The sequence below is a fragment of the Acanthopagrus latus genome, chromosome 22 (genome assembly GCF_904848185.1).
Source record: "Acanthopagrus latus isolate v.2019 chromosome 22, fAcaLat1.1, whole genome shotgun sequence".
In the NCBI taxonomy this organism is placed as follows: Eukaryota; Metazoa; Chordata; class Actinopteri; order Spariformes; family Sparidae; genus Acanthopagrus; species Acanthopagrus latus.
Window position 1 is genome coordinate 25,383,034 of NC_051060.1, and position 25,988 is coordinate 25,409,021.

The 25,988-nt window shown below is 45.9% G+C and overlaps 3 protein-coding genes and 1 non-coding gene across 4 annotated transcripts; all 4 read right to left on the bottom strand.

Annotated features, from left to right (window-relative positions):
* Positions 1-176: 176 nt before the first annotated feature.
* On the bottom strand, positions 177-4,466 carry LOC119012785 (ribonucleoside-diphosphate reductase subunit M2). The gene is made up of 10 exons (XM_037086934.1): positions 3,882-4,466; positions 3,570-3,638; positions 2,855-3,004; positions 2,440-2,556; positions 2,050-2,183; positions 1,865-1,959; positions 1,642-1,775; positions 1,378-1,482; positions 1,174-1,287; positions 177-684 (listed from the first exon to the last, which is right to left on the bottom strand). Exons 1-10 carry the CDS (start codon positions 3,969-3,971, stop codon positions 532-534), a joined length of 1,161 nt encoding a protein of 386 aa, XP_036942829.1. The 5' UTR covers positions 3,972-4,466; the 3' UTR covers positions 177-531.
* On the bottom strand, positions 917-1,054 carry LOC119013169. The gene has a single exon (XR_005072716.1). It is a non-coding gene; the product is annotated as a small nucleolar RNA SNORD94 (small nucleolar RNA).
* A 1,814-nt stretch (positions 4,467-6,280) lies between the features above and the next one.
* Positions 6,281-8,342, bottom strand: mettl22 (methyltransferase like 22). Its single transcript, XM_037086930.1, has one exon. The coding sequence runs from the start codon at positions 7,523-7,525 to the stop codon at positions 6,341-6,343; it is 1,185 nt and encodes a 394-aa protein (XP_036942825.1). The 5' UTR covers positions 7,526-8,342; the 3' UTR covers positions 6,281-6,340.
* Positions 8,343-10,321: 1,979 nt separating this feature from the next.
* Positions 10,322-17,544, bottom strand: klf11a (Kruppel-like factor 11a). The gene is made up of 4 exons (XM_037086884.1): positions 17,308-17,544; positions 13,768-13,989; positions 12,354-13,227; positions 10,322-12,126 (listed from the first exon to the last, which is right to left on the bottom strand). Exons 1-4 carry the CDS (start codon positions 17,338-17,340, stop codon positions 11,831-11,833), a joined length of 1,425 nt encoding a protein of 474 aa, XP_036942779.1. The 5' UTR covers positions 17,341-17,544; the 3' UTR covers positions 10,322-11,830.
* Positions 17,545-25,988: the final 8,444 nt, after the last annotated feature.

Consider the following 25,988-nt stretch of genomic DNA (forward strand, 5'->3'; position numbering starts at 1 on the left):
GAGTGAGTTCTTCTTACTGCTCTGAAGTCGAACTGTGAGACACGTCGCCTCCAACACAAGATCAGCTTCTAATTTCAAACCTCACTTCAGGAATAAAATCCATAAAACAATTTCCCCAGTAACGTGTTGAGATGAAAGCCAGTCAGCTGCTCTCGTTCAGAAAACAGACAATCACATTTCCATTTCTGCACCTTTTATTAAAAAAACAAAACTGTACAATTTAAAATAAGTAAAACATGAAAGTACTGAAATATAATTAGGAGTTACACTTTATTACAAAACACAGCTAAAAACTACTTTATGTACAAAAACATGAAGCTGCAGAGAAGAAAAAGATTTCAGAGTCCATCTATTAAAGAAAAAAAGGAAAAACAATCCCAGCATGCAACAGCAGAGGAGATACCTCCAGCTGAGGCAGCTGCTGTCTGTCAGGATGGATGAGGTCCAAGTGTTTGTGCTGACTCCGCCCCTCTCCTCCTGCAGGGCGGAGTCTGGAGAGGCGAGTGGGCGTGGCTCGTCTCCAGCAGGTGCTCAGAAGTCTGCGTCCAGCCTGAAGGTGTTGTCTGTGGAGCCCGACATCACGCCCATCCTCTGGTACTCGCCCACCCGCTTCTCGAAGAAGTTGGTCTTTCCCTCCAGAGAGATGTTCTCCATGAAGTCGAAGGGGTTCTCCACCCGGTAGATCTACAGAGACACACAGCCCTCGGGTCAGACCGCCCCAACACAGAACATCCTGATGTTCAGCGTCCACATTTAGCTCCTGAATCACAGCAAACATTTTAAGCCGCTGACAGTTTTTCCTTCCGTCTGATGGAAGTTGTGATTATTTCACCTACAAACCCTGAAACCACGAGACGGCCGTCAGTAAAACAGCAGAGGATAAAAGATTGAGATCTAAAGCTGCTGCAGCTGTTGGTCTGTTCAGTCAGGCGTCTGTCTCGTGCTGCCGCTGGTCCGACAGCGAACCACACGTCCACCAATCAGAGCGCAGCAGCAGCACTCAGCCCCCATCACTGGCTGAGGTCCGTACCCCTGCGCCTCTCATCATCACAGACCTGATCCACATGAGACCTGGTCCCCCCTGTAGTGTGACTGGTTCTGACCTCCACCTCTACAGTCCTGTAGCTCAGCAGCTGATGGAGCTGCACCACCAGCGGCTCTACTTCTGCTCACCTTGGTGAAGCCGAGCTCCAGCATCAGTCTGTCGGCCACGAACTCGATGTACTGCTTCATGAGCTCGCAGTTCATCCCGATGAGCTTCACAGGCAGACTCTCCGTCAGGAACTCCTGGACACAACAACAGACCAGTGAGACCAGAGAAACCAGTGAGATCACAACATGTTCAGGAGCAACAGGAGTTCTCCGTCTGTCGCCCACCTGCTCGATCTGCACGGCGTTCTTGATGATGTTGGTGACGGTTTCTGCCGACGGCTTGTTCACCAGGTGTTTGAACATCAGACAGGCAAAGTCACAGTGCAGACCCTGAACGCATCACAACACAGTTACCACATGGACCCTGAACGCATCACAACAGTTAACTTCGTGTTGACAGGTTTTCATCTCTGGGTATTTATCTGATGTGAAAGCAACAAACTGAATTTGTTTATTGATACGATTGGCTGACAGGATCGATGATGTCACCTCGTCTCTGCTGATGAGCTCGTTGGAGAAGGTCAGGCCGGGCATCAGGCCTCTCTTCTTCAGCCAGAAGATGGCAGCGAAGGAGCCAGAGAAGAAGATTCCCTCCACGGCAGCGAAGGCCACCACACGCTCTCCTGGAGGAACCACAGAGGGACAATCAATACCTGATCGAGGATCAACACGAGACCTGAAGGTAACACGGAGTCACAGGCTACAGGTTTACCGTAGTTGGCCTTCTTGTTGCCGATCCAGTTCATGGCCCAGTCAGCCTTCTTCTTCACACACGGCAGAGTCTCGATGGCGTTGAAGAGGTATTCTCTGTGGGTCAGTAAACACACCGTCACACACCAGCAGGGACCACCAGAGTCCAGCAACGGACCACCAGAGTCCAGCAGGACAGGGTCTCACCTCTCTTTGGGCTCCCTGATGTAGGTGTCGATCAGGAGGCTGTACATCTCAGAGTGGATGTTCTCCATGGCGATCTGGAAACCGTAGAAACACCTGGCCTCCGTCACCTGCACCTCCTGGGTGAAGCGCTCCACCTGATGGTCACACAGAGAACAACAGGAGAAGGTTTACTGATCGATCGAGTCCATCAATATTTGCTCATGATAAAACTGAAGGTCTTATTGGCTGGTGTAACTTTGTGCTTCATCTACATTAATGTTAGTTTAAATAATCAGTCCATTAAGTTAGTTTGACTGGAGAAGACTCCACCTCCTCTCGTCTGCACTGATCTGGTGACAGTTTAGTGCGTTTGTACAGTCTGACATGTGTGACGTGGTCGTCTCTCCTCACCAGGTTCTCGTTGACGATGCCGTCGCTGGCGGCGAAGAACGCCAACACGTGAGAGATGAAATACCTCTCCTCGTCCTTCAGAGACTCCCAGTGCTGCAGGTCCTTGGACAGATCCACCTGAACAAACACAAGCCGTTAACATGACGTCATCAACACCTGGAGGCTGCACGTGTCGTCACCTTCAGCTCACCGGTTCGTTCAACTTTAACATCACTTTTATAATAAAAAAATAAAAATTAAAAAAAGGTAGAAAATTCTGTAGAAAAGAAACAAAAGCGGCAACAAAGACAAGTGTCCTGACTGTTGTGTATCTGTGTGTGAGGAGACGTTCATACTGTAGTGTTTCTGAGAGCACAGAGGGAAGTCCAGTCTGACAACCGGCCCTGAACCAAACACTGACTGGTGTCCACGTTACCTCCTCTGCTGTCCAGAAAGACGCCTCGGCCTTCTTGTACATCTGCCAGATGTCGTGGTACTGGATGGGGAAGATGACGAAGCGACGAGGGTTTTCCTTCAGCAGCGGCTCCTCCTGCTCCTCGCGGCTGCTCTTCTTCACGGCTTTGGGCTGAAAAACACAAAAGCCACCGGCCTGTCAAATCTACAGCAGACACACATCACTACACGCGTGTTCCAGCTGCTGCACAGACTGACTCACTTTGTCCCCGAATTAAACTTCATTAACAAACACACAAATACCATTTTCTGTTTAATTTAATTTTAATAAAATGTTTGGCTGTTTGAAGACGTCAGCTGGAGCTCTGGAAACTGGCTGAACATCTGAGCTGACATGTGGACCGACACTTCCTGTGTCAACTTTACACAGTTACACGTTTCAGACAATAATGAAGAAATGAAGCAACATTCAGCAACATGAAGGCGATCCACAGAAACATGTCAGATATTCTGTCATCAGCTCAACATCCAACCAACCGGGACAGCTGATCGTCCATGTTGGCGCCAGAACCGACATTTTAGGCGCCACAGGATCAGAACCAAACACACACACACACACACACACACACACACACACACACACACTGCTCCTCACTGACCGACACATGAACACACACACTCTGTCTGTGACGTCAGCTCCACACCTGGAAGCTTCCTGCAGGTTTGGACTCACTTACCGCAGGCTCGTCGAAGATTTTACGCGCGGTTTTGGACGCCAGGATGCGGGTCGTGTTCAGGCTCGGCGGCTGAAAGATGAACGACAAGAACTCGTCAGTGACTAAAATCAGCTTTCTGTAGTTTCACACTGAATTCACGGGTTTGATCTGAGCGCTGAAACACAGATTATATCTGGGTGAGTCCGGCTGAGCCGATCACAAAATGGCTGCCGCGAGTTTTGAGTTAAAGACAGTTGAGGAGGACTTGAGACCGACACTTGTTCACCTCCATAGCACATTAAACATCAGAGCTGCAGCTGCTCGGAGTCTCACCGTGTTCTCTTTGTCCAGCGACATGTTGTTCATCTGGGTGCTGACGGTGTTCTCGTTCTTGACGGACAGAGGAGAGCGAGCAGAAAGCATTTTGACTTCCTTCGAGTTCAGACGGACACGCGAATAAAAGATAAATTAAAAGACTAAAAGCAGGAACAAAAAAGAGACTAAAGCGTAAAAAGTCTAAACTAGGCAGCAGCTGACAGACGGAGAGCAGAGAGACTGAAGCGGCTTCTGTTGTCCGCTCGCCTTTTTATTGAAATCTTGGCGCTAGAACGCAGCTGGCCAATTGAAACGCAGCTCGCGGTGGCTCTTTAAACTGACGCTGCGACGGAGCCAATCGGGCTGCGAGCCGCGCTCACGTGCCGCCCGGGCAGCTGCGGGAAATTCAAAAGGCTTTGTTTGTGCGGGGTTACAAAACTGTCCGTAACCGGTGTTACAAAACTGTGGAAAACGAGCGTTTACGCAACGTTTGTGATTGTGATGAACAAAAGACGTTTATTTCACACGAAGAACAAACAAAGTGTGATCCGAACAAACTGTCAACACGTTAGAAGACACGTCACAACCACAGAAGAAAAACTGACTTCCGTGTTGAAATGTTAGCAGTAAAGTTTAATCCGCAACATTGACGTCATCAGAGTGACTTAACTGAGCTCCTGTTTATTGTTTTTTATATTAAAGAGTCATTATATGTGCGGGACGTGTTCAGGTGCTGATATCTGCAGGTAGTTACAGCTGAGACACCTTCTATAGTTTAACCTCATCTGAACATGTTGTCATGGTGATATTTTGGTGAGAATTTCAATATTTACATATTAATGAGGTCATAACAAATTGTTTAAAGGTACAGTATGTAGAATTTGAGTTTAAAACATTCAAACACACAAAACTATCAACAGAATGCGAAGAAAGTAACTCCAGTCCTGAAACAGTTAGCAGGTACTCTGGTGATGTGCTGCCTATTGTAAAGTGTGACTGTATCATTATTGTTATTACTTAACTAGTTATATTACTAATTATTATATTTTTTCTAGTTGATGTGCATTAGTCTCCAAACTTGTCTGTTTTCTTAATATACACAGTTTTCAGTTCCATTGAGATTTTTTTGAAACGTGCAGTATAAATAAAGTTTGACTGATTGAACAGCAGTTACAATAATATATTTCTCTTAGTGGTAACAGAGTAAGATATTGCATCACAGTAATATATTACTACAGTAATGTTACGTGACATGTTACAATCCAGATACCGACCCAAGTGAAATGTGTATTGTTGCTATTTTCAGTACCCGTCCACACCAACATGAACATGTTAATATAAAGTGTATTTAATACAGCCGGCCCTGGAGGTTCTGTGTTCAGTGATGAAGACTGATGATGCAGACTCATCTCTGATCATGTGTTCCTTGTTCTGGATAATAAACAGGCTACATTATAGAAGCTACAGGTCTGCTGTGTTTCATATGACTGAACCTACAATTAACAATATGTTTTATATCTCATAAAACATCAGACTGTGATCGTCTGTCTGCTCATCTGAGTCCAAGACTGTCGTTTATTCAAACAGATCTCAGCTGTTTAAATGTTCTACAGAGGTGATTCAGACATTTTGTTGAAAGTAACTAAAACAGTGTGTAGTATGTTATATATCACTCTACGCAGTCAGTAACATTATACTGTAATATATTTAAAATCAATGTAACTAGTAATATGTAATACATTGCTTTTTGAAAGTAACACCAGTCAACAGGTGGCCACTTCTCACATTAGCTGTCCTGCATCCTTCGAAGGACTCGTCAGCTGTTGCTAAATAAGACGGTCTAGACTTCAGACCATTTCCTGGTAGCGTAACCAGACGTTCCTGCCATTACCCACGTCACGATTTCTGCCGCCCAGTCCCACGAAAGTAAGAGTGAGAACACGAGTAGAAAGTAAAAATGTTTTACCTCAAATACCTTTTTGATTTTGCTGATCCTGGAGGAAGAGGAGAAGTGGCTCAGTCAGTGCTGCCGGCGGCTGGTTTACCTCCGGTGGAGAGGTAGACCTGTTAATGAACCCACAGTAATGTTAGCATTATTAGCATAATTAGCTTCGTGTTGCCATTGTCATCGCTTTGTTCAGGACTGAGCAGCAGCCACAAAGAATCTTGGGATATGTGAGGAGGCGAAGTATCTGAGTGGTGTGTCCTCCAAAAACATGGAGAACAAGGACGCAGCTGAAGGAGCCTTCACGCAGCGCTGTGACATCATCGGCCTTCAGGTGCTCCTTCCAAGGATGCAGAACCTGATCTGGGACACAGGTATAGGTCACCTTCACATCAGGTGACTGGTCACCTTAACATGACGTCATCACGACGCTGCACGAGTTGAAATCATGCAATAAATCAAAGAAGCATTATTAAAACTTTTAAAAACTTTATTAGTCACATTAACGGGTGAAGCTGCTGTCGTTCCACTGTTAGCTGGAGGTTTGTGCGCTGACCTCCGGGCCGCCGACGGTCACAGCAGCTCGGGCGTGGTGATCTTGGGCGTGGTGATCTCGGGCGTGGTGAGGGGTGGAGGTGACCCTCCACAGCTCCAGCTGCTCGATGCGCTCATACAGCAGGAACTGAGGGAAGTCCGTGGGCAGCCGCTGCACGCTGAAGCTGCACCGGTCGTCCTCCACCTCCTCCAGCTGCGACAGGCAGCGGCTGAAGTGGTCGTAGGCCTCGCAGGAGACGTCCATGTGCCGCAGGGTGAAGTTCATCCTCCTCTCCAGGGAGAAGAGGACGGTGCAGGTGTGGCTGAAGTGGCTGCAGAGGCGGTGCAGAGTCCGGAAGAGGCCGTCCGTCAGCTCGTCATCGTAACAAACATCAGCAGCGATGATGACGCTCGTGTTGTTGTACAGATCCGCCACTTCTGCCTCCGTCCAGCTGAACTCCACCTCAGCGTCAGTGGGCAGGTCCTGCTGGAGCCAGTCCAGGTGCCTCACCTTCACCTGCCCGCCCGAGGCCTCCGTCACGTGCTTGTTTAACGCCACGTTCCTCTCGCACATGCTCAGTAGGTCTTCGCCCACATCTGTGCAGTACACTGTCTTGGCGGCAGTTGCCATGGTGATGCTGGTCAGACCTGTTCCCGCTCCGAGCTCGAGGACGGTGGCGCCTCTGAAACGACCCGGATCAGAGAGGATGAAGTCGGCCAGGAGACACGCCCCCCTCCACACCTGCTTCCCGACGTCCTCCAGCGGGGTGGCCATGGTGTGCTCGATCCTAATAACGATTTCACCCTCCTGCTCCTCCTCCTGCTGCTCCTCCTGCTCCTCCTCCTGCTGCTCCTCCTGACCAGGGTCGGACTGATGGAGGATGACGGGACAGACCGGGTCTCGGCCGCTCCCCTCTGGAGGGCTTCTCGGCCGGTGCGTGATCTCAAAATCTCCGTCCTCATCCACTGATGCTTCCACACGTCCTCCATCTTGTCCCCGTGTGTCGTCCGTCACCTCCGTCTCCTCCGTCGCGGCTCTCTCGCTGTCTGACAGGATCTTGAACTTAGAGATGAAGACGGGCTGTCCGACCCGGTTCAGGCGGCTCATGAGGTGCCGGGCGTTGGGCAGCAGCATGTGCACGTCCGACAGAACCGTGTCGTAGTGGAAGGTGATCCGGTCCATGTCGGATCAGTACCGGGCCGAGGAGCAGAGTCTCCGGGTCAGCAGTCCGTCCTCAGGCTCAGATAATCCTTCATGCTCCCCTCTGAGGAGCTGAAGATGGCTCATCAGCTGTTTCCGGGAAGGAGCGCTGTGATTGGCTGCTGGAGGAGACAACGACACATGTTGAATGTAGGTCAGCCGTCAGAGGCGCCGCCTGCCGGCCGGACACGGAGCTGACGGACGGTCCAGCAGAACAGTTCATTTAAAATCTGTGATTACAAAAATATTTCATGTTTGAATCTAAACAGGCGAATGTAGGAAGTATTAAACTGCCTCAGTTGGTCTTTATGGATGAATAACAGACTTTTGTATATGTTGTATGTTAATGAATTATTCACCACACGTCTCTGATTGTGTCTTACATAGTTATTATAATTCCTTTAATACGTGTTTGTCTTTGGACAGCTGTATGTCATAAACCTTTACATAGCAGATCTTTATAAAACTGTACTGTTGGATATTTACACACACCTCATTACACAGAGAAAGAGATTCATACTTCTGGATTTTCAAACGGTCAGATTTAACCTCATAATATCGACAGGACTGATTATTTGTCAAATGCTACAGATTGTATGTAAAATGTCGTGTTTTTAATCACCTGATTTGAACAATAACAACACTAACTTGTTATTAATGATGACAACATTATGAACAATGTGTTTATTGTAACATTTTTGCTCTGTATTTTTTAAATGTTCTTACTATTTTTTTAATACCAAGAAACACATAAGAAAGACTTTGTAAACAGAATATCTGTCCAGCCTGAACACAGCTGCTTTAATATGACAACATATCAGTTCTTTAATATTTGTTACTGTGCTCACACACACTGTCATTATCGGTTATTATGGGATGTAGGCTGATTCATCTCAACAATAAGGACATCTTAGAAACATGAGGATAATTGAGTTGACAACATGGATATTAATAACGTTATTATTCATTAATAATATTAATAATGTATTTCTTTAGTTTGATCAGAGTGTTTGAATCCAACGCTCTTCTTCGGGTGTTTTGTGCTGCAGGACCGCCTCCAGCCTCCAGGTGTCGCTGTTAATCTCCGCCGCCGCCGCACTTCCTGTTTTTATTTATTTATTTTATGTCTTTTTATTCATTTTCTTTGGCTTCAGCTGAATGTCGGTCAGTAGGCAAGTGGGCGGGTTCCTCGTCAGCCAATGACGCGCCCCTCCGACCGAACGTCGTCCTCTCCCATTGGTCACACCCCCCAGCGCCGGCTCGTGATTGGCTGGTCGTTGTTACCGGGCTGTGTGGGGAGAGAGAGCGCCGGTTGTGTAACTCAACACGTAACGGCTCCGCTGTCGTCGAGCAGAAACTTCATATACGGGACGATGTATGTTTATATAAAGCAGCCGAGCCGGAACACTGGTTCGACGAGTTGAACCGCCTGTTCCGTCACATGACCCACATTCAGAGTGACGTCAGGATCCATTAACAGGGAGTTTATCAGCTCCACTGATGTTGATGTGACACTTCACAGCTCCACACACACACACACACACACACACACAGACGGTTCATGTTACCTCTTGATCTCTTTAAAGAGTTTTTCATACAGCTGCTTACTTCTCAGATTCAAACATGAGCAGAATATTAATTATGACTGTGTGTTTGTGAACGTGTTTAACATGACCAGCTGCACCATTAACCTCCTGATTACATGTTAATGGATCAATAATATGATGTGTTTTAACACATTTCACAGAAACTTAACAAACATCAAACTATGATAAGAACGCATGTATAAAAACACCCACAGATCTAAATGTACAGGAGTTAGAGTTCTTGAGTTTGTTCATTGAATATTTATATATTTAATATTTATTGTAAATATTCTGTAAATATGTTATAAACAACCCGAAGATCTAAATTCATGTTCATGTGAGAAGCAGGTGGCAGACACGTCTTTATCTTTCTTTTGCCATCAGTGCCTGTGATGATGTCATGAAGTGAAGTGATGTATTATTAATGTGTTCAGTTGTTCTGTATGCCGTTATTCTGTATTGCATTAAAGAGTTAATGTTAGTAGGAATATACGAGGCTCTGTGATGATTAAGTGTCACATTTAACAAAATATAATAAGTATCGATGCTTATTTGTGACTTTAAATCTGGTGAGTAGTGTGTGATGGTCATGTATCTGTTTATGACACTTGGTAGGCTCTTATGAATCTGGACCCGGGCCGGGAGTCGTGCCCCGGTCCGCTGCAGGGCCTCGGCACATGGGTCCCACGAGCTACCAACCAAGCTAAGCGGCGCCCCATATTTTATATAAAAAAAATGACCATAACTGTAAGAAAGCAAATAAATTATAAGAAATATACAAATATGATAAAGTAGCATTAAATGAAACAACTCCCTGACTGCAGTACAGAACAGAGTTCATGTGTGTTGTTTCATTCTCTCCTGTAGTGACATACGCGATGTGTGGCTAGTTAGCTTAGCATGAAGACACAGAACTCCCCCTAAAAACTGGTTAAATCGACAGCTAGGCTAGCCCTCTCCACCCACTTCCAGTCTTTATGCTACGCTACACTAACCATCACTATCATAGAGACATGCTTCTCAGATAAAACATGTTGAACCTTTCCTTTAATGTTTCTTTACAGTTTTTTATAATCAACTACACTGAGCTGAATTAGCCACTGTTAGCTTAGCGACGATGATCCCAGAACAAAGCAGACAGTCACAGGATGAAACGTAGTCCGCTGAGAAAGAACAAACTACAAACCAACACTTTATATTTTGTGGTACATTTTTATTATAAAAGCCATGTTCTTCAGCATCGCTTACAGGCAAATGTTCAGAAATGGGATTATTTCGATATAAGCCGTTATTATTAAGAATAACATTTAATAACATGAGGTATTTTCTTACTGGCTACACTATGGGCCAAATCAAGATATCAAAAACAGCACTTTTTCCTCAACAAATGTTTATTAAATAATAATAATAATAATAATAATGTATAAAGCAAAGATAGTAGGTAGTATCACAGTGAGGAATACTGTCCACTGACATTTTAAAAATATCAATAACTCGTACTGTCAATAAATGCAGATCGGAATACATGTAACATTCATATAGATATTAATATATTTACATTATTTACAGTCACAAACGATGAACAGAAGTAGGCTAATAATAGAAGCACGATACAGAGGCTTTGGCAAAAAATAACAAGAGTGCATACATTTTGCTAAACATGACATTTACACATGAAGTAAACATGATTATACACGGAGAGAGTACAAAAACAAGCAAGATTCAAAAAATCCAGTGCAATGTCAGGTTTTTGTTGGTTTCTGTCCGTGGATGAGTAGCAGCCGGTCGCCTTCCTGTCCTCCTCCTCCTCCTCCTCCTCCTCCGTCGGTGAGTTTGTGGTTGGTGGGAGTAAAATGTCCTGAGCTGCTCCGCTGGCTGCTCCGGCTTCGTCTACATGACTGGAATCATTTCTGGTGATGCTCTGATTACTTTCATCAAAGTAACCGTGGAAGGTTTGCTCACTTACAACCTGTCACCAGGATACGTCAGCAACCAAAAGCTGATCCTGGGTCCTAACGTGGCCTTTTTAAACTCAACTCCACATTTCAGAGTGAGATTTTCTACACGTCATTTCAACACTACAGTTCTCGTTGCTGCTGGTGTGAACACGTTCACAAGTATTTTTCATTCTCGTGTAGTTTATTTGTCTCGCCCTCGGTGTGTAAAGGCCTTTCAACTATGTACATGCTAACATTAGCATGTTAAAGTTGACATGTTAGCATGTTAACTAGATAAACATCTGAATGTTAAAAATTAATAAATCGCTAACACTCATGTTTACTGTGAATGACGTGTGTAGTTAACATTGTCATATCAATATGCTAATGGTAGCATGCAGCTCAGAGTACAGCTGAGCCGGAATCAGAAGACAAAACCTTTTGACAGATGTAAACACATGGCCTTTCCTCTAGCGCCGCCTGCAGGATCTACTTGTGTGTTGGTTGAGTTTTGAGGGGAAGCAGACGGAGACAGTGAGCCACAGTTAGCAGAGTTAGCATGTTCTAATCACCCTGTTCTTCACGTAAACGTAGCCGGAGTTCACCAGAAGAGTCTGATTTGTAGAGTAGAAAAGATCCTCCTGATGTGGAGCTGATTGAAACATCCAGTCACAGTTTAACCTGGAAGTGTCTGGGTGGCAGTTGCCCCCTCCCCCCCTTCGCCAGGGTCCTGAGTTGGCCCTGTGGGCTGCTGACTGAGTCTGTTAGTTGGATGTGGAGACCAGCATGCCGACAGGAAGTGCAGAGCCTCTGTTTTGGCCCTTGGGCAGTGCCACTTTGTTGAGGTCTCGGGTTTCAGCGGGCCACGAGGATGCCCTCTTGGTGGTCATGTGCCGCCGGGCGTGTTTGGTCAAGTGGTCGCTGCGCATGAAGCGCCGGTCGCACACGTTGCAAACAAACTTTTTTTCTCCTGTGTGCGTCCTGCGGTGGCGGGAAAGCTCGTCTGAGCGGGCAAACTTTTTGTCGCAGCCCTCCCAGTGACAGCTGAACGGCTTTTCACCTGCAGAAGAAGAAGAAGAAGAAGAAGAAGAAGAGAGGGGGACAAACAGAACAAAAAGCACAAGGTCACAAAACAATAATCACGTTTGTGTTTCTTTTTTAGCTCTGAATGTTTACGTGGAAACATCTGACAGCTCGTCAGCGCTCTCTAGTGGTCGAACCTGCTGGCTGCAGACGCAGTGTTTATACGTTTGATCACAAGTGTATCTCTCTAACAGGTCCTTGTACCTGTGTGTGTGCGCAAGTGAGCCTTCAGGTGTGAACTCTTGAAGTAGGTCTTCTTGCAGCCGGGGAAGTTGCAGACATAATTTCGTCTGCGGGAGAAGTCAGCTTGCGAGGCGCCGCCACTCGCTCCAGTCGGCATGTAAACGGGAGCCGGGGCGAGGGGGAGGAGCTTTGTGTTGCCCAGCGTCATGACAGTCTGTGGGCCTTGTGGTGCCTGGGAGACGGACGCCTGGGGAACCACGAACATCACGGTCCCCTGCGGCACAGCAGAGCCCACCAGCAGAGGCTGAGCAAAGCTGGAAGGAGACTGGGGCAGGATGGGCTTGGGGCCCCCCTGAGTCTGCACCTGAACCGGCGCCTGGACAAAGGCGGAGATCATCCCGGTCCGACTGCTAACTGGAAAGACCTGGCAGAGGACTGGAGACGAGGAGACTGTAGAGGAAGAGGAGGAGGAAGACGGTGGGGAGGAGTGAGGAGGCGACGTTGAGGATGTAGGAGAGGACGAGCTGTCAGGAGACGCAGGAGGTCCGTCCTTCTCCTCTGGAAGAGTCTGTGGTGGCGTGGAGGTTTCTGTTGGCTGGCTGGTGGAGGGAGGCGCAGGAGGAGGAATGCTGAGGCGGTCGGCGGTGTGGCGGATGACGCTGGTGGCCATCGCCCTGCTGGGCGGAGCCACGCAGGACACGTCTGTCTGAGGCGGCGGTGCTGAGGTCTCTGAGGTGGGGGAGGCGGAGCCGGCGTGGGAGTCACGGAGGAGGGCGGGGCCAGAGCTGGGGCGGGGTAAGACCGGTCTGGAGGCGGGGCTCAGACTGGAGGTGGTGGTGAGGACAGCGGTGGTGGAGGCCTCAGCGAAGCTCGGACTGTGAGGCGGAGTCATACACTGACGGAGGACACAGGTCATAATTAAACTGAGTCAGGTTATTGATTAAAGACATTTATTCTCACAGTCAGTCAATCAATCCATCATTCTCTCTGAGCAGAAACAGAATTTATATAACGCATCATACACCAACAACTGACGGAGAAAATATGTTAATGAAATAACGACTAAAAGCTTGTTTGACTATTAAAATATTCAATAATTCAATCTTCATTTCTCTGATAACGTGACAGTTTTTTATATAAATATACTTTAATACGTATTATTAGTTATACATTTAGTTAAACAGAGACAAGACCACAAGAATTCTTTTTAAATTAAGAATATGAATAAGAGAATGTTACGACTCCTCCCGTCTGATCTTGAGTCAGCAGGTCTTGAGGCTTCAGCCCGACTGATATGGCAGATCAGCTGATATCCTTAGAATTCATATAAAACATGTTTTCTGGTTTTCACATGTCTGAACACAGACGCCGATAAGGATTATCTACTGAACTTCAACATTTCATTTGTAGACGAAACCTTTTAAATGTTTCTCACCAGCGAGGACAGAGCGATCAGGTCTTTGGGAGCGTCCCCCCCCTCCGGGTGGAGATGGATGGAGTCACAGGAGTCGGAGGTGGGGGTCAGTGGGCGAGGTTTATGCGACCTTTGACCCCAGAAGCTCATGCTGACGAGCGCCTCGGCAGCCTCCAGGTCGTGATACTCGATGCACGGCTTGAGCTCCATGGTCGTCACCTGCCGGCCGTCCATCTGGTCAACCTGAGGAAGACCAAGAAGACCAGGAGGATCAGGATCCAGAGCAAACACGAATCAAAGAGCAGAGTCTAAAAGATGCCGGTCCACCCTGAGCCAGTTCAAACTCAAAAACAACAGTCTTTAGATGTCCGAGGACATTTTCCCTCCATAAATCTCGTGTATTTCTAAAATGGAAATTTAAGCGTAAAGAGAAGTTTCCAAAAACGAAGCAACTAAACATTCAGTTCTGTAAAAGTACATCAATTGTTCCACTGTGGTTTAAACAGACCAAGAAGCAGCAGTAAAATACGAGCCGGGATCCCAAATGTATTGTGCCGAGCTGGCTCATGTGTGCTGCTCAGTAATGTTGTTCAGGTTCCCGACAATATGTTTATTTTGACAAGTCTTCTTATTTTCTCCTAAAATATAAATATAAGTTGGGATCCCAAATGTGTACAGCAGATTTCCGTTCTGATTCAGTCTGACACTGTCCTCATATTAAGTGTCCTCAGCTGTACAGTGTTGTTTAGTTCTTCAGTCTGACAGCCAAGTCAATGAAAAAGTATTTTCTTTTTTGAGTTGGGATGCCAAATATGTCTGGCTGAGATTCCTAATGATCAGAACAATGTGTTTTTTCCTCCTTTTGTGTTTGTTTTGTGTGATAAACAAGTATTTTCTTATGTTCACAGCAAATGTAAATCTGATTTGGGATCCCAAATGTGTCCTCTAATAAAATGTTCCTGCTCTATAAAGTTAAAATCAGTTTCAAGATTTTAAATAAGACTTTATATTCTCACAATTACTTTAAATAATTACAAACTCAAAAAACTGGGATCCCAAATGTGATCAACTGAGTTCCCTCCCAGTTCCAGTAAGTTCACTTTTGTGTTGAGAAAATCTGTCTGACTTGCCGTTTAACTAACAACAGCAGGAGGGATGCAAGATGGTGACTTTTACGATGGTAACTAGACAATCAGCTGGTTATCTTTTCCCCTTTGTTCCTCTTCTTCTTCCTTTAAGAATAAAATGGAAGTCCTGAAGTTAAACGTCATGTGCTCAACATTGTTTAATTGTTGAGTTGGGATCCCAAATATGTCCAGTTTAGTTCCCTGATCATTTCACTAGGGAGAAAAAAAAAAGTTTTTTGCGTGTGTCCACAAAGTTCCACACAAATACTTTCTGCTTCATTTTATAAGAACAGTAATTATGAGTTGGGATGCCAAATGGATTTCTGGACATGACTGAGCTTGGTGTGGGACTTTTCCTTCTCTGATGAAACCGTTTTGATGCTCTCAAACCTTTTTTTTAAAAGTTCTTACGTGGCTACAAAATTTGCAGGGATGCAAAATGGTGACATTTACACCAGCCAGTGCTCAACCATCGTTTCGTCTGTTCCTCTCCCTTCAGTCATGACAGTGCACACCACACATCTGATCACCAGTGATGTCACTGCGCTCTCACTTCTCCTCTACAGCAAACTAAAACGTTGAGCGGAGCAGCCGAGGTGAACGACGGCACCCAAACATTCAGTAAGTGTAGCCGGGAGGTGAGCGGGGACAAAGAGCTTCTGGCTGCTCGGCTGGCATCTGGTGAATGCTCAGCTGCACGTACAGGAAGGGTGGAGGGAGGGCGAGCGAGGGGCGAGAGACATAGATAGATAGATAGAGGGGGGGGGCACTGCAGCGGGTACACCCAGCCAACGGGGAACCTCCCCTGCACCCGAGAATAGATGACGGGAGGTGGCGTGCCAGATATAACACCCCCATACCAAAAAAAGAAACAAGCCCCGCCCCCTCCCCCTCCTCCCTCATTAACATGCACTGACTCGCCCTTAGAGAGAGAGAGAGAGAGAGAGAGAGAGAGAGAGAGAGAGAGGAAGCTCCCGACAGGAAGTGTAGCTGGAGAAAACAAAGTCAATCTGTTGCAACACACACACACACACACACACACACACACACACAGAGTACGGTGCTCTGGCGCTGTGATTTCCCACGCACAAGATCACACAAACACATCACACAGCAACACATAATGAGGTTACAGCGGCAGGAAACAATACAGGAGACAACACACCTGTTTACTGACAGCAGCACACCTGCACTAACCCCATGCTGAGGTTCTGACCCGACCGCAGATTGTTTTCTGTTCATGCTGGTGCTTCTGGTTTGGTTCTGGTTCCGTTCTGGTTGCTCTGTGGTTGCGTCGCGGTCGTTTCCTCGGCTGTCTCTTTGTTTTCAGGTGCAGCTTTACGAACAAACCGAGCCAGACTCGATTAATCGATTCAAATCGATTGATTCTGGAGTTAATATTTGATTTCTGATCCACAGAAACATCCTGAGCAACAGTCCTGATGCTCTGTTTACTGTTTGGATCAATAAAACAGATGACTGATGATCAGAATTTGATTTCTGTGATAAACTGAATATCTGAGAGCATTTTTTTACAGACAACAAATTAATAATCTGGGATCAATAATCTGAAGGTTCCATATAAAGATGAACTGTTTGTGTCTGACATCATCAGAACTTCACTGTGATTGATAAGTAGACTAACAGCTCAGACAGAACCAGCAGGGCTCGCTGTCTGTACAGACCCAACAACAAAGACCATCAGCCAGAACCTCACAGACAACACAGACCGAGCCCCAATCGGATCAGATCCATCCTGATGCTGTTTGTTTTTTTGTTTTTTTTTACTATGTTCTGATATTTTACAAAAAATATTCATCAATATACGTTTGTGTTCTAACATCAATCAGAACCAGAACAGACGGAACTTTAACATGATTTATAAGTTATCTGGTGTACAACAGACCCAGCGGGACCCGAACCAACGACCAGAACCTGGTTCTGCTCACACCAGACGGCACCAAGCGGCCGGACCGGCACCAAAACAAAGAGCTGCTCATCAGCGTTTAAACTTTGTGATGCACACACACACACACACACACACACACACACACACACACACACACTCACACCCTCTCCTCTCTCTCTCTCTCTCTCTCACACACACACACACACACACACACACACACACAAACACACTCACACCCTCTCCTCTCTCTCTCTCTCTCACACACACACACACACACACACACACACACACACTGGGTTCAGTGTGACCTCAGATAAACCAGCTCCAATGAGACACAAACAGGCGCTAGCAGCGTTAGCAGCGTTAGCATGCTAACTCGCAGCCTGTTCGGAGAGCTTCGGGTCTCGGGGGTCGGTCCCGGTTGTGACCCGCAGGTATCGATCACTTCTGATAAACTTTACAATGAAATGTGACGCGGGCAGCCGGTCCGGTCCGGTCCGGCGCGGTCCCGTGAAGCGGACTCACCTGACAGCAGCGCTCCGGCGGACAGCTGAGCATCCGGACGAGTTCGGTCCAAGTGAGGCAGCGACGCGCGGACACAGCGGGATGTGAGAGGCGTCGCTCCGTCCGAGCCGCTGCCAGCAGAACCTGCAGCTGAGTGAGCCGAAAAAAAAAGAGCCGAAAAAAACACAGAAACAAAATCGCGAGCAGTCTGGCGGGTGGTAACACGCAGCCAATCACAAGCAAAGGTGTAGCGGGCCGCGGCCAATCACACGCGAGGCGGTGCGTGATCGGTACGTGGTCGCGACGCCATTGGCCCGACGCGGGGTGCGTGGCTGTCGGAGGGCGTGTCCGGGGAGTCAGCGGTGTCAGAGTAAACCCGGTGAACCCGGCCGCGCGCTCGAACTGGGGGAAAGGTTGGGAAGCAGACAGGCGCGAGGCGGGACCGCGACACCCGCGAGGACGCGCGGGAGAGGCGTGTAGAGCAGAACCGCAGACACGAGCCGGTCCAAACATCCGAATTCTCAGCAGAAACACAGACAGCTAATGAGTTTACACTCATTACCACAGCTGACTGTCACCGTTGACGTCACACAATTATTCTATGTTTTTCAAATGTTAACATGTCAGTTAAACCCGCTGACGTCACATTCTTAATCATATTTTAATTATATCACATGTTTCCACATTTATTAACATCTTCACATGTTTGAGTCAGAAACACAAAAATCTCCAGATTTTATTGTTGGAATGAAAAACAAACGTCCATCAAACATGATGAAAAATTAGATTTTTTTGTTTGTAGTGGACAAATATGAAGAAAATATTAAATGAATTTAATGTGACACTTTTCTCATTGTGTGTACGTTTAAACATCATGTCAGACACAATATCAGAAACCAATCAGAACATTTGTTTGATCAAAGTAACAACTTGTTATTTACATTAAAACGAGACAAACAGAATTATGTCTCAGACTCAATATAATAATAAATAAACATTATGACATCACATCTTTTCTTATTGTTCCACGTTTCCATTAATCACCTTCTGTCTTTAACAGACCTCAGATCAGTCCTGACTGCTCTTCATGCTGCAGCTCGTCACCTGAACAGATCCTGCTGCTGTGAAGCTCATGTAACATGTAGATGTAAACAGTGTGTGTGTGTGTGTGTGTGTGTGTGTGTGTGTGTGTGTGTGTGTGTGCAGATTATATACTACATGTCTCTGGTCACATGACGTGTGGACGGGTGGATGACGTGGAGGAGACAACAACTGTCTGACAGAGCGGATCTGCAGCAGGAGGACAAAAGAATAATAAAAGCAGAGACAGAACTGAACTGTTCAGGTTCTGAGTCCAACATGTCTCATCACGTGTTGGTGGACGGACGTGTTCAACTCTGTGAGAAGACAGAACCAAAGGAGGAAGAGAAGAAGAGACGGACGGGAACAAAGAGAGTCAGAGGAGCTCAGAGGCCCTCAACATATTTCCTTATTGTCTTCTTCCTGTACCATTTTCCTCCTCCTCCTCCTCCTCCTCCTCCTCCTCCTCCTCCTCCTCCTCACCCCCTCCCCACCGGGCCGATGAACCCGGGGACTCCTATGCGTCGAGGTTGTAAACAGCCTCTCCGATGAAGAAGTCCAGGGCGGGGCTAGAAGGCGCCGTCCTCCCCTTCCTCCCCCATTCCCTCACACAGCGGCCCAGCACCAGCTCCTTTGTTGTGGCTGTGTGTTAACCCTTTAAAGCTGCTGCGAGAGGCTGCGGGTCGAGCTGCACCACCACCCTCCTCCTCATCATCACTGACATGAACACACAGGGGAGGAAGGTGGAGGTGATGAGGGGTGGTGCTGAGACACAGACAGACAAAGAGCTGTTTGTGCTGTGATGCTTCAGATATCACTGTTTGATTGACAGGAGGAGAACCGGCCCCAGATCAGTGCCGTCCCTCCAAGCAGAACTGAGCTGCAGCTCGACCCAAACTTGACAAACAGTGTCGGTTCTGATCGGGCTCAACATGCTGCCGCTGCAAATACTGCACGGCAAACTCACAGAAACTGGGACAAAAGCAGGATCTGGCAGCAGGCGAGGTGACGTGAGTTCATTTTCATTTTCAAGTTCAGCGAGGTTGTGAAATAAAAAAAGGAAAAGGAGAAACACACACACACACACACACACACTCACACACACACACACACACTCACACACACACACACACACACACACACACACACACACACTCACACACACACACAGGCGGTCGGCACATGAAAAACGGTTTCCAGGCAGAAAACACTGGCAGACTTCTGCAGGAGGAAGAAGCAGCGGAGCTGTTTGCAGCTGATCAGACTCTCTGAGCTGAAACTCGTCTTCTCCACTTGTAGACAACATGAACAGACGTCTGCTGGAGCCAGAACAAGCTTTTTAAACATCTTTTCAACGTTCAGTCGTGACGTCCAGACGTCTTCACCCGGCAGCTCTCACAGCTGTAACGTCAGACAAACATCTGAAGAGCTTCTTGTGGTTCGAAATTAAAGTTTTTATACGTCAAATTACATAATTCAGCAAAATGTCCCTGGATTCAGACCTGCAGCCTGCATGAGGCGCGCTGCTCACCTGGAGAGCTGCTGCAGCTGTATCAGCACCACGACTGTTCAGCTGAGCTCAGGTGGACTAACATGGTGTTTAATAAAGAACCACAACACGTTCTGCAGGCGAACATTACAACATGATAATATTACAGAGTAAACACTCGTTCTGAACACGTCGGCTGCGTGGTCACAGTCCTGTGCAGGAGTTCTGGAAGGTCCAGCTGTTTCAGGTTCCTGTAAAGTTAAAGACCTGATCTTTTGTTGCAACGCCTCCAAATCTCTTTGACAATAAACTGTCAGCTGACTGTCACCGACATAAAAAGGCAATTAGATGATAATTAGTGAGCTTCGTTAGAGAAACGATTTGCTGACCGCAGCAGGTGTTGCACACCGAGCTCTGGTTCTGGTTCTGTCCCAAAGAATCATCCAGATATTCATTTAAAAAGTTTTTGCTCATCTACAAGGACGGTTTTCCTGAGTTCAGAGAAACTTTGGGTCCAGGTGGAACCAAGAGTGTGAGTGTGATGATGAGCAGTGATGATGTGCTGACATCATCGCCGTGTGTTTGTTTCAGAGTGAAGAGAGACGAGAACGTGTCGCTGTGGTTTATGTTGTTATATCTTCTCTGGTGCTGCGTTCAGGGCTCAGTCTTTGTCCCTCACTTCCTCTGAGTCGCTGCTGTCTGAGGTGATAATTGGCTGGCTGTTGTCATGGAAACCAGGGAGGGCGGGTTAATACCTCCAACCTGAGCCGACGGAGGCGTAGAGAAGCATGTTTCATCAAGTGTCCGTCTGACTGATGGTCGGTTCTGCTGCAGACGTCGGACTCCAGGATCAGAACCAACTGAACCCAAAGTGTCAGTGCTGGACCGGTGAGGACGGAAACATTCGTCATGTTAACATCATTATTAATATCTGGACAGAACAACAGAGGTTTGTTCTGCCGCTCGACATCAGTCCGTCTGCATCAGAACCTGTCAGTCAAACCGCGTGTGTGTGTGTGTGTGTGTGAGAGAGAGTTTATGACCCTGCACATTACTGCGAGGTCAAAGGTCGCTCCTCCTCCAAGACTTCCAAGAATCAGTCCTCCAGGAACTACAACCCCCCAATACACACACACACACACACACACACACACTCCTCCTCAGTGTTTGTTGGTCAGCCTGAAGTTAAAAGTTGCTCTGAATGAGACGAACAGACCAGTGAGGTGATCAGAGCCGACACATGGACCCTGACTGGTTCTGACTGGTTCTGACTGGTTCTGACAGGTTCTGCAGCCTCTAAAATCAGTGTAAAGGTGTACTACAGGAGTTTAGTCTTGAGTTTAGTTTGACCCTGTAATCCTGAGTTTAGACCCAACAGTATCCTGACGTGTGGTTATAGAGTTCAGTCCAGTTCAGACTCAGTCTCCAGTTCAGACTCAGTCTCCAGTTCAGACTCAGTCTCTAGTTCAGACTCAGTCTCTAGTTCAGACTCAGTCTCCAGTTCAGACTCAGTCTCTAGTTCAGACTCAGTCTCCAGTTCAGACTCAGTCTCAGACTTCAGTCTGTTTGAATCCAGTTCCTGGATCAGTTTAGTGAAGACGCGAGTGTGATCGCTGCAGCAGATGTGACTCCACTCCGAAGCAAACAGCAGCGACCTCACTGACCAGGGACACACCCACACTGAGTGTGTGTGTGTGTGTGTGTGTGTGTGTGTGGAGGGGGGTACAGGGTGGGTGGGGTCAGTGGAATGTAGGTCAGGCTCCATGTAGGATGAGGTGGGTGGTGCAGTGACGCCATCGCAGCCCGTTGAGCCTCAGAAGAAGTTTTCTGGTTGTTTGTCTTCTTCTTTACTTTCCTCAAACTTCGCCTCCATGAATTAATCTAAATTAACTAAGATCCTTCAGTCGACGGTGATGAATCCTCTGATTATTTTCACTGAACTGTTTGAGACTTGGGTAAAAGGGGTGATGGGAGGTTTTCTTTCTGTGCTGAGGTGGCTGATTCCAGACCAGCAGTCAAATATCAACATACACTTCCTGTATCATCCGGCCCTCGTTTCCTGTCCACGGCAGTATGTCATCAAACACACACACACACACTAGCTAGGCTAGTCGCGCCGCTCTGCTGGCAGCCTTTGTGCTAAGCTAGGCTAAACATATCCTGGATCCTCGGAGACAAACTGATGAATTTAAAACGTTTCACTTTGTCTTTTGTTTCTGAGGATCAAACACGTCTGCTGACCCGACAGATGAACGACCACTTCCTGTCAGACACCAACAGGAAACAAGCCTTTGTACCTGTGTGTGTGTGTGTGTGTGTGTGTGTGTGTACAACAAATGTTGTGTACATTTGTCTGACAGATTTAGTGACTGGTTACTTACAGATAACATTTTAACAGCTCGAGTAAAATCTTTTAAGCAGCAGCAGCGTCTGTACGTTTTTAACAATCAATAAATATGAGCTAATAGATCAAATTAGTTTTAAATTCAAATTTTTAGGTTCAGTTAAATGGATCATTCTCATGTCTGTGTGTTAAATATGGAGCTGGAGTGATTACCGGTTCAGCCTAGCTTAGCATGAAGACTAGAAGAACTGGAAACAGCTAGCCTAGCTTTGTCAAAATTAGGCTAAAACAAAGGTTAAAATAGTAATTAGTGTAAAAAATTAAGTTTAGCATAAAGAAATGTGAGGTTAGCATTACAAACATTAATGTAGCCTGTCGTAAAAGTTAGCATAAAGATGTATGTAATTTTGTAAAATCATGTTAACATAACTAGCAACAATAGAATTTTTAAAATGGGAAAGTACAAAAATTATCATCATTTGAAAATAATATTAAAAAACTATGTTTAGGATTTGGTTAACATAAAACCATAATGTAAACATGCTGTTCCTCTGACTGTTGATGGGTCCTGCTACAAACACAGGATGGTCTCATGGACCATGATGCATTGCTGTAAGCTCTTAAACATCGACGTCAGTAAAATGACACAAAATCACTGACAGGAAACTTTAAGTGGACTCAACACGTCCGTTCATCAAAGAAACCAGAACCAGCCTGTTACAAAGTGTTGACAGGTGGACAGAGCCAGGCTAGCAGTTTCCCCCTGCTGCCAGTGTTTATGCTAAGCTAGGCTAACCAGCAGGAGAGAGAGCAGCTTGTGAGATGGTGGAGTGAACTCACTGACCTCCACCTGCAGCCCACACGTGACCCGAGACCTGCAGGCAGGGGGGCGGGGCTTAGCTGCAGGCAGCACGTGTCATCCTGTTTACACACACAGGCACACACACACACACACACACACACACTGCAGCAGAAGTTTTATGATTTGTTTGTGATCTTCTTCATTAACAGATGATTTAATTAATTCAGTGTCTTTACAGACAGAAAGTCCCGTAAGACTTTGTTAAAAGTCAAAAATCTTTTAACTGAAGATTCATTATAAATGTTTTATTTGATGTTTTTCAGTTTTTATAAAAAATCAAATAACTGGTAGAAAAAACAAAGTGAAGAAATGAATAAATGAACCTTTAACATTTATTAATGATGTCACTTGTCTGTTCTGTGGTTGATTGTAATCTCTTGTTATTTATATTAAAACTGATTAAACTGCATCCTGAACCCAAAGTTCAGTCTTTGTGTTCTTCAGAACCTGGACGTGTTCAGAGTCTCTTCTCTGTTTCTGCTCTCAGCGAGTCGACTCTGAAGTTGTTTGTTTCAGAGCGGCTCAAAGTTTCATATTCGAATATTCTTTATCACAGTTCAACCGGAAACTAAAGGAAGAAATAAACCAATATATCAGTTCAATATTTATTTTTCTTCACACATGATGAGTGCAGAATCAGAGTCCACTGATCCGTTTGACCTGTTAACGTTTGTGTGACTGAAAACTTTACAGATATTATATCATATTACCTTCACATTCACACTGTAAACACGTCCGCAGGTCGCTGACTTGAATTATTTATTTCATGCGAATTGTGTGTGAGATGATCCGGTCTGGTCCCACCCGACCCGACCGACACACCTGTTGGTCAGTAATCACAGACACAGTGGTTCTGGTGTTCACGATGCAATGATGACACTGACTGGATCGGCCTCAAACATCCAGGACGGGTCCGGTTCTAAAGACTCGGCCCGAACATACAGAACACCCTGATGATGATGACTGCATGGTGCTGTGTGTGGTCCAATCACATCGGTTCTGTCTCAGTCTTAAATCTTTCTTTTAAACTTTACACAGTAAGACTTAATCGTCTCCCAGATGAAACTGATCTGACTTCAGTCAGAGACACAAACTGGAAGAAGACGTGTCCTCTTCGTCTCTTGCTGCTCTCACCTGATCTCTCTCCTCGGCTCGCTCAGGTAACCAGAGTTACTCCACACCTGAGAAGAAGACAGAAGACGTGTTGAAGATGGAGGACGTGTTGAGGATGGAGGACGTGTTGAAGATGGAGGACGTGTTGAGGATGGAGGACATGCTTAAGATGGAGGACGTGTTGAGGATGGAGGACATGTGGAGGATGGAGGACATGTTGAAGATGGAGGACATGTTGAAGATGGAGGACATGTGGAGGATGGAGGACATGTGGAGGATGGAGGACATGTGGAGGATGGAGGACATGTTGAAGATGGAGGACATGTTGAAGATGGAGGACATGTGGAGGATGGAGGACATGTGGAGGATGGAGGACATGTTGAAGATGGAGGACATGTTGATCACTCGCTCTTCTCTTCAGCCTCACACTGACGGGGAGCTGTGGGGGGTTTTTGGCGGCGGCCATGTTTTCCCTCTGTTATACGCCAAGGCTGTTGCTAGGTAACTTGAGAGCGTTGGGCATGTTGCCATGGCGATACTATAGAGAGCAGCTTTACCTCACATCACCTCAGCTGAGCTCAACGATGCGTTCACAGGCGGCTGGTTCATTCCAGCGTCCTGACGGATTATTTTAACTGTGTCCTCAGATGACTTCAGAGAAGAATAGTTCTCTGAGAGGACGTCAGCATGTTATTATTGATCACCACGTGAGTTATTGATCACATACAGTCTGTCTTTAGAGGCATTTATCAGTCCAGACAACACTGGACCACTGATTATTTTTTCATACAGAAAATAAAAAGGAAATTATACATACATACATACATACATACATATATATGTATGTATGTGTTATATATTATAATTATTAAAATATTTTAATATATATTATATTTTAATATATATATATATATATATATTATATTTTAATATATATATATATATAAATATATAAATAAATAAATATATATAAATAAATATATATATAAATAAATATATATATATAAATATATAAATATATATATATATATATATATATATAAATATATATATATATATATATATATATATATATATATATATATATATATATATATATATATATATATATATATATAAAACCCAGTCAGACTCAGAGGCTGAAGTTCATCTCAGGTGAGACTTTCTTGGTCTCTGCTGCACTGCCCTCATTTGTCCTCGGTCAGCTGAGGTAACAGATGTTTTTACGTCTCGTTGCCTCGTTATCTGGTGCCTCATGTTGCCACGGTGATACTACAGAGCAGCGCTACCTCACATCGCCGCGGCAACAACATCAGGACGGATTATTGTGACCGAGTCCTCAGACGACTTTCAGCTGCTGAGACTGTGGACAGAAAACACACCAGATACTTTACTGCAGCAGGAGTCACTTCATCTTCTTCATCATCATCATCATCATCATCATCATCAGCAGCAGCAGCAGCAGCAGCAGCAGCAGCGTCTCCTGAAGAAAACACCCTGTTGATTAAACTTCCTGACGTGTTCCTGCTGACTGATGATTAGAAGAAACCTGAGCTGTTTCAGTAAGAAAACTTTATTGTGGTTCAGTTTTCACAGTTTCAGTTCGTTAACAACATGTAATAAAGTGTGTACCTGTCTGTCTGTCCTCCTGCTGTCTGTCTGTCTGAATCAATCTGATGCGCCTGTTTCCGCCTCCCCCTGCTGGTCGCCTCCCATCACTGCAGCTTGCTGATGTTTCTTTGTCTTCAGCTGCAACACAAAGAGAAAATATAAAACTAAATCCAAACAGCTGTTTCCACTCTGCAGACACCGAC

Excerpts from the sequence above, each read along its gene's own strand:
- LOC119012785 (XM_037086934.1), bottom strand. The coding sequence starts at position 3,971 with ATGCTTTCTGCTCGCTCTCCTCTGTCCGTCAAGAACGAGAACACCGTC. Across the intron at positions 2,184-2,439 it reads GCATCGTCAACGAGAACCTG|GTGGAGCGCTTCACCCAGGA; the intron begins GTGAGGAGAGAC and ends TGTGACCATCAG. Across the intron at positions 1,483-1,641 it reads AGCTCATCAGCAGAGACGAG|GGTCTGCACTGTGACTTTGC; the intron begins GTGACATCATCG and ends TGATGCGTTCAG.
- mettl22 (XM_037086930.1), bottom strand. The coding sequence starts at position 7,525 with ATGGACCGGATCACCTTCCACTACGACACGGTTCTGTCGGACGTGCAC.
- klf11a (XM_037086884.1), bottom strand. The coding sequence starts at position 17,340 with ATGCTCAGCTGTCCGCCGGAGCGCTGCTGTCAG. Across the intron at positions 13,990-17,307 it reads CGCCGGAGCGCTGCTGTCAG|GTTGACCAGATGGACGGCCG; the intron begins GTGAGTCCGCTT and ends GGTCTTCCTCAG. Across the intron at positions 13,228-13,767 it reads TGATCGCTCTGTCCTCGCTG|TGTATGACTCCGCCTCACAG; the intron begins GTGAGAAACATT and ends GTCCTCCGTCAG.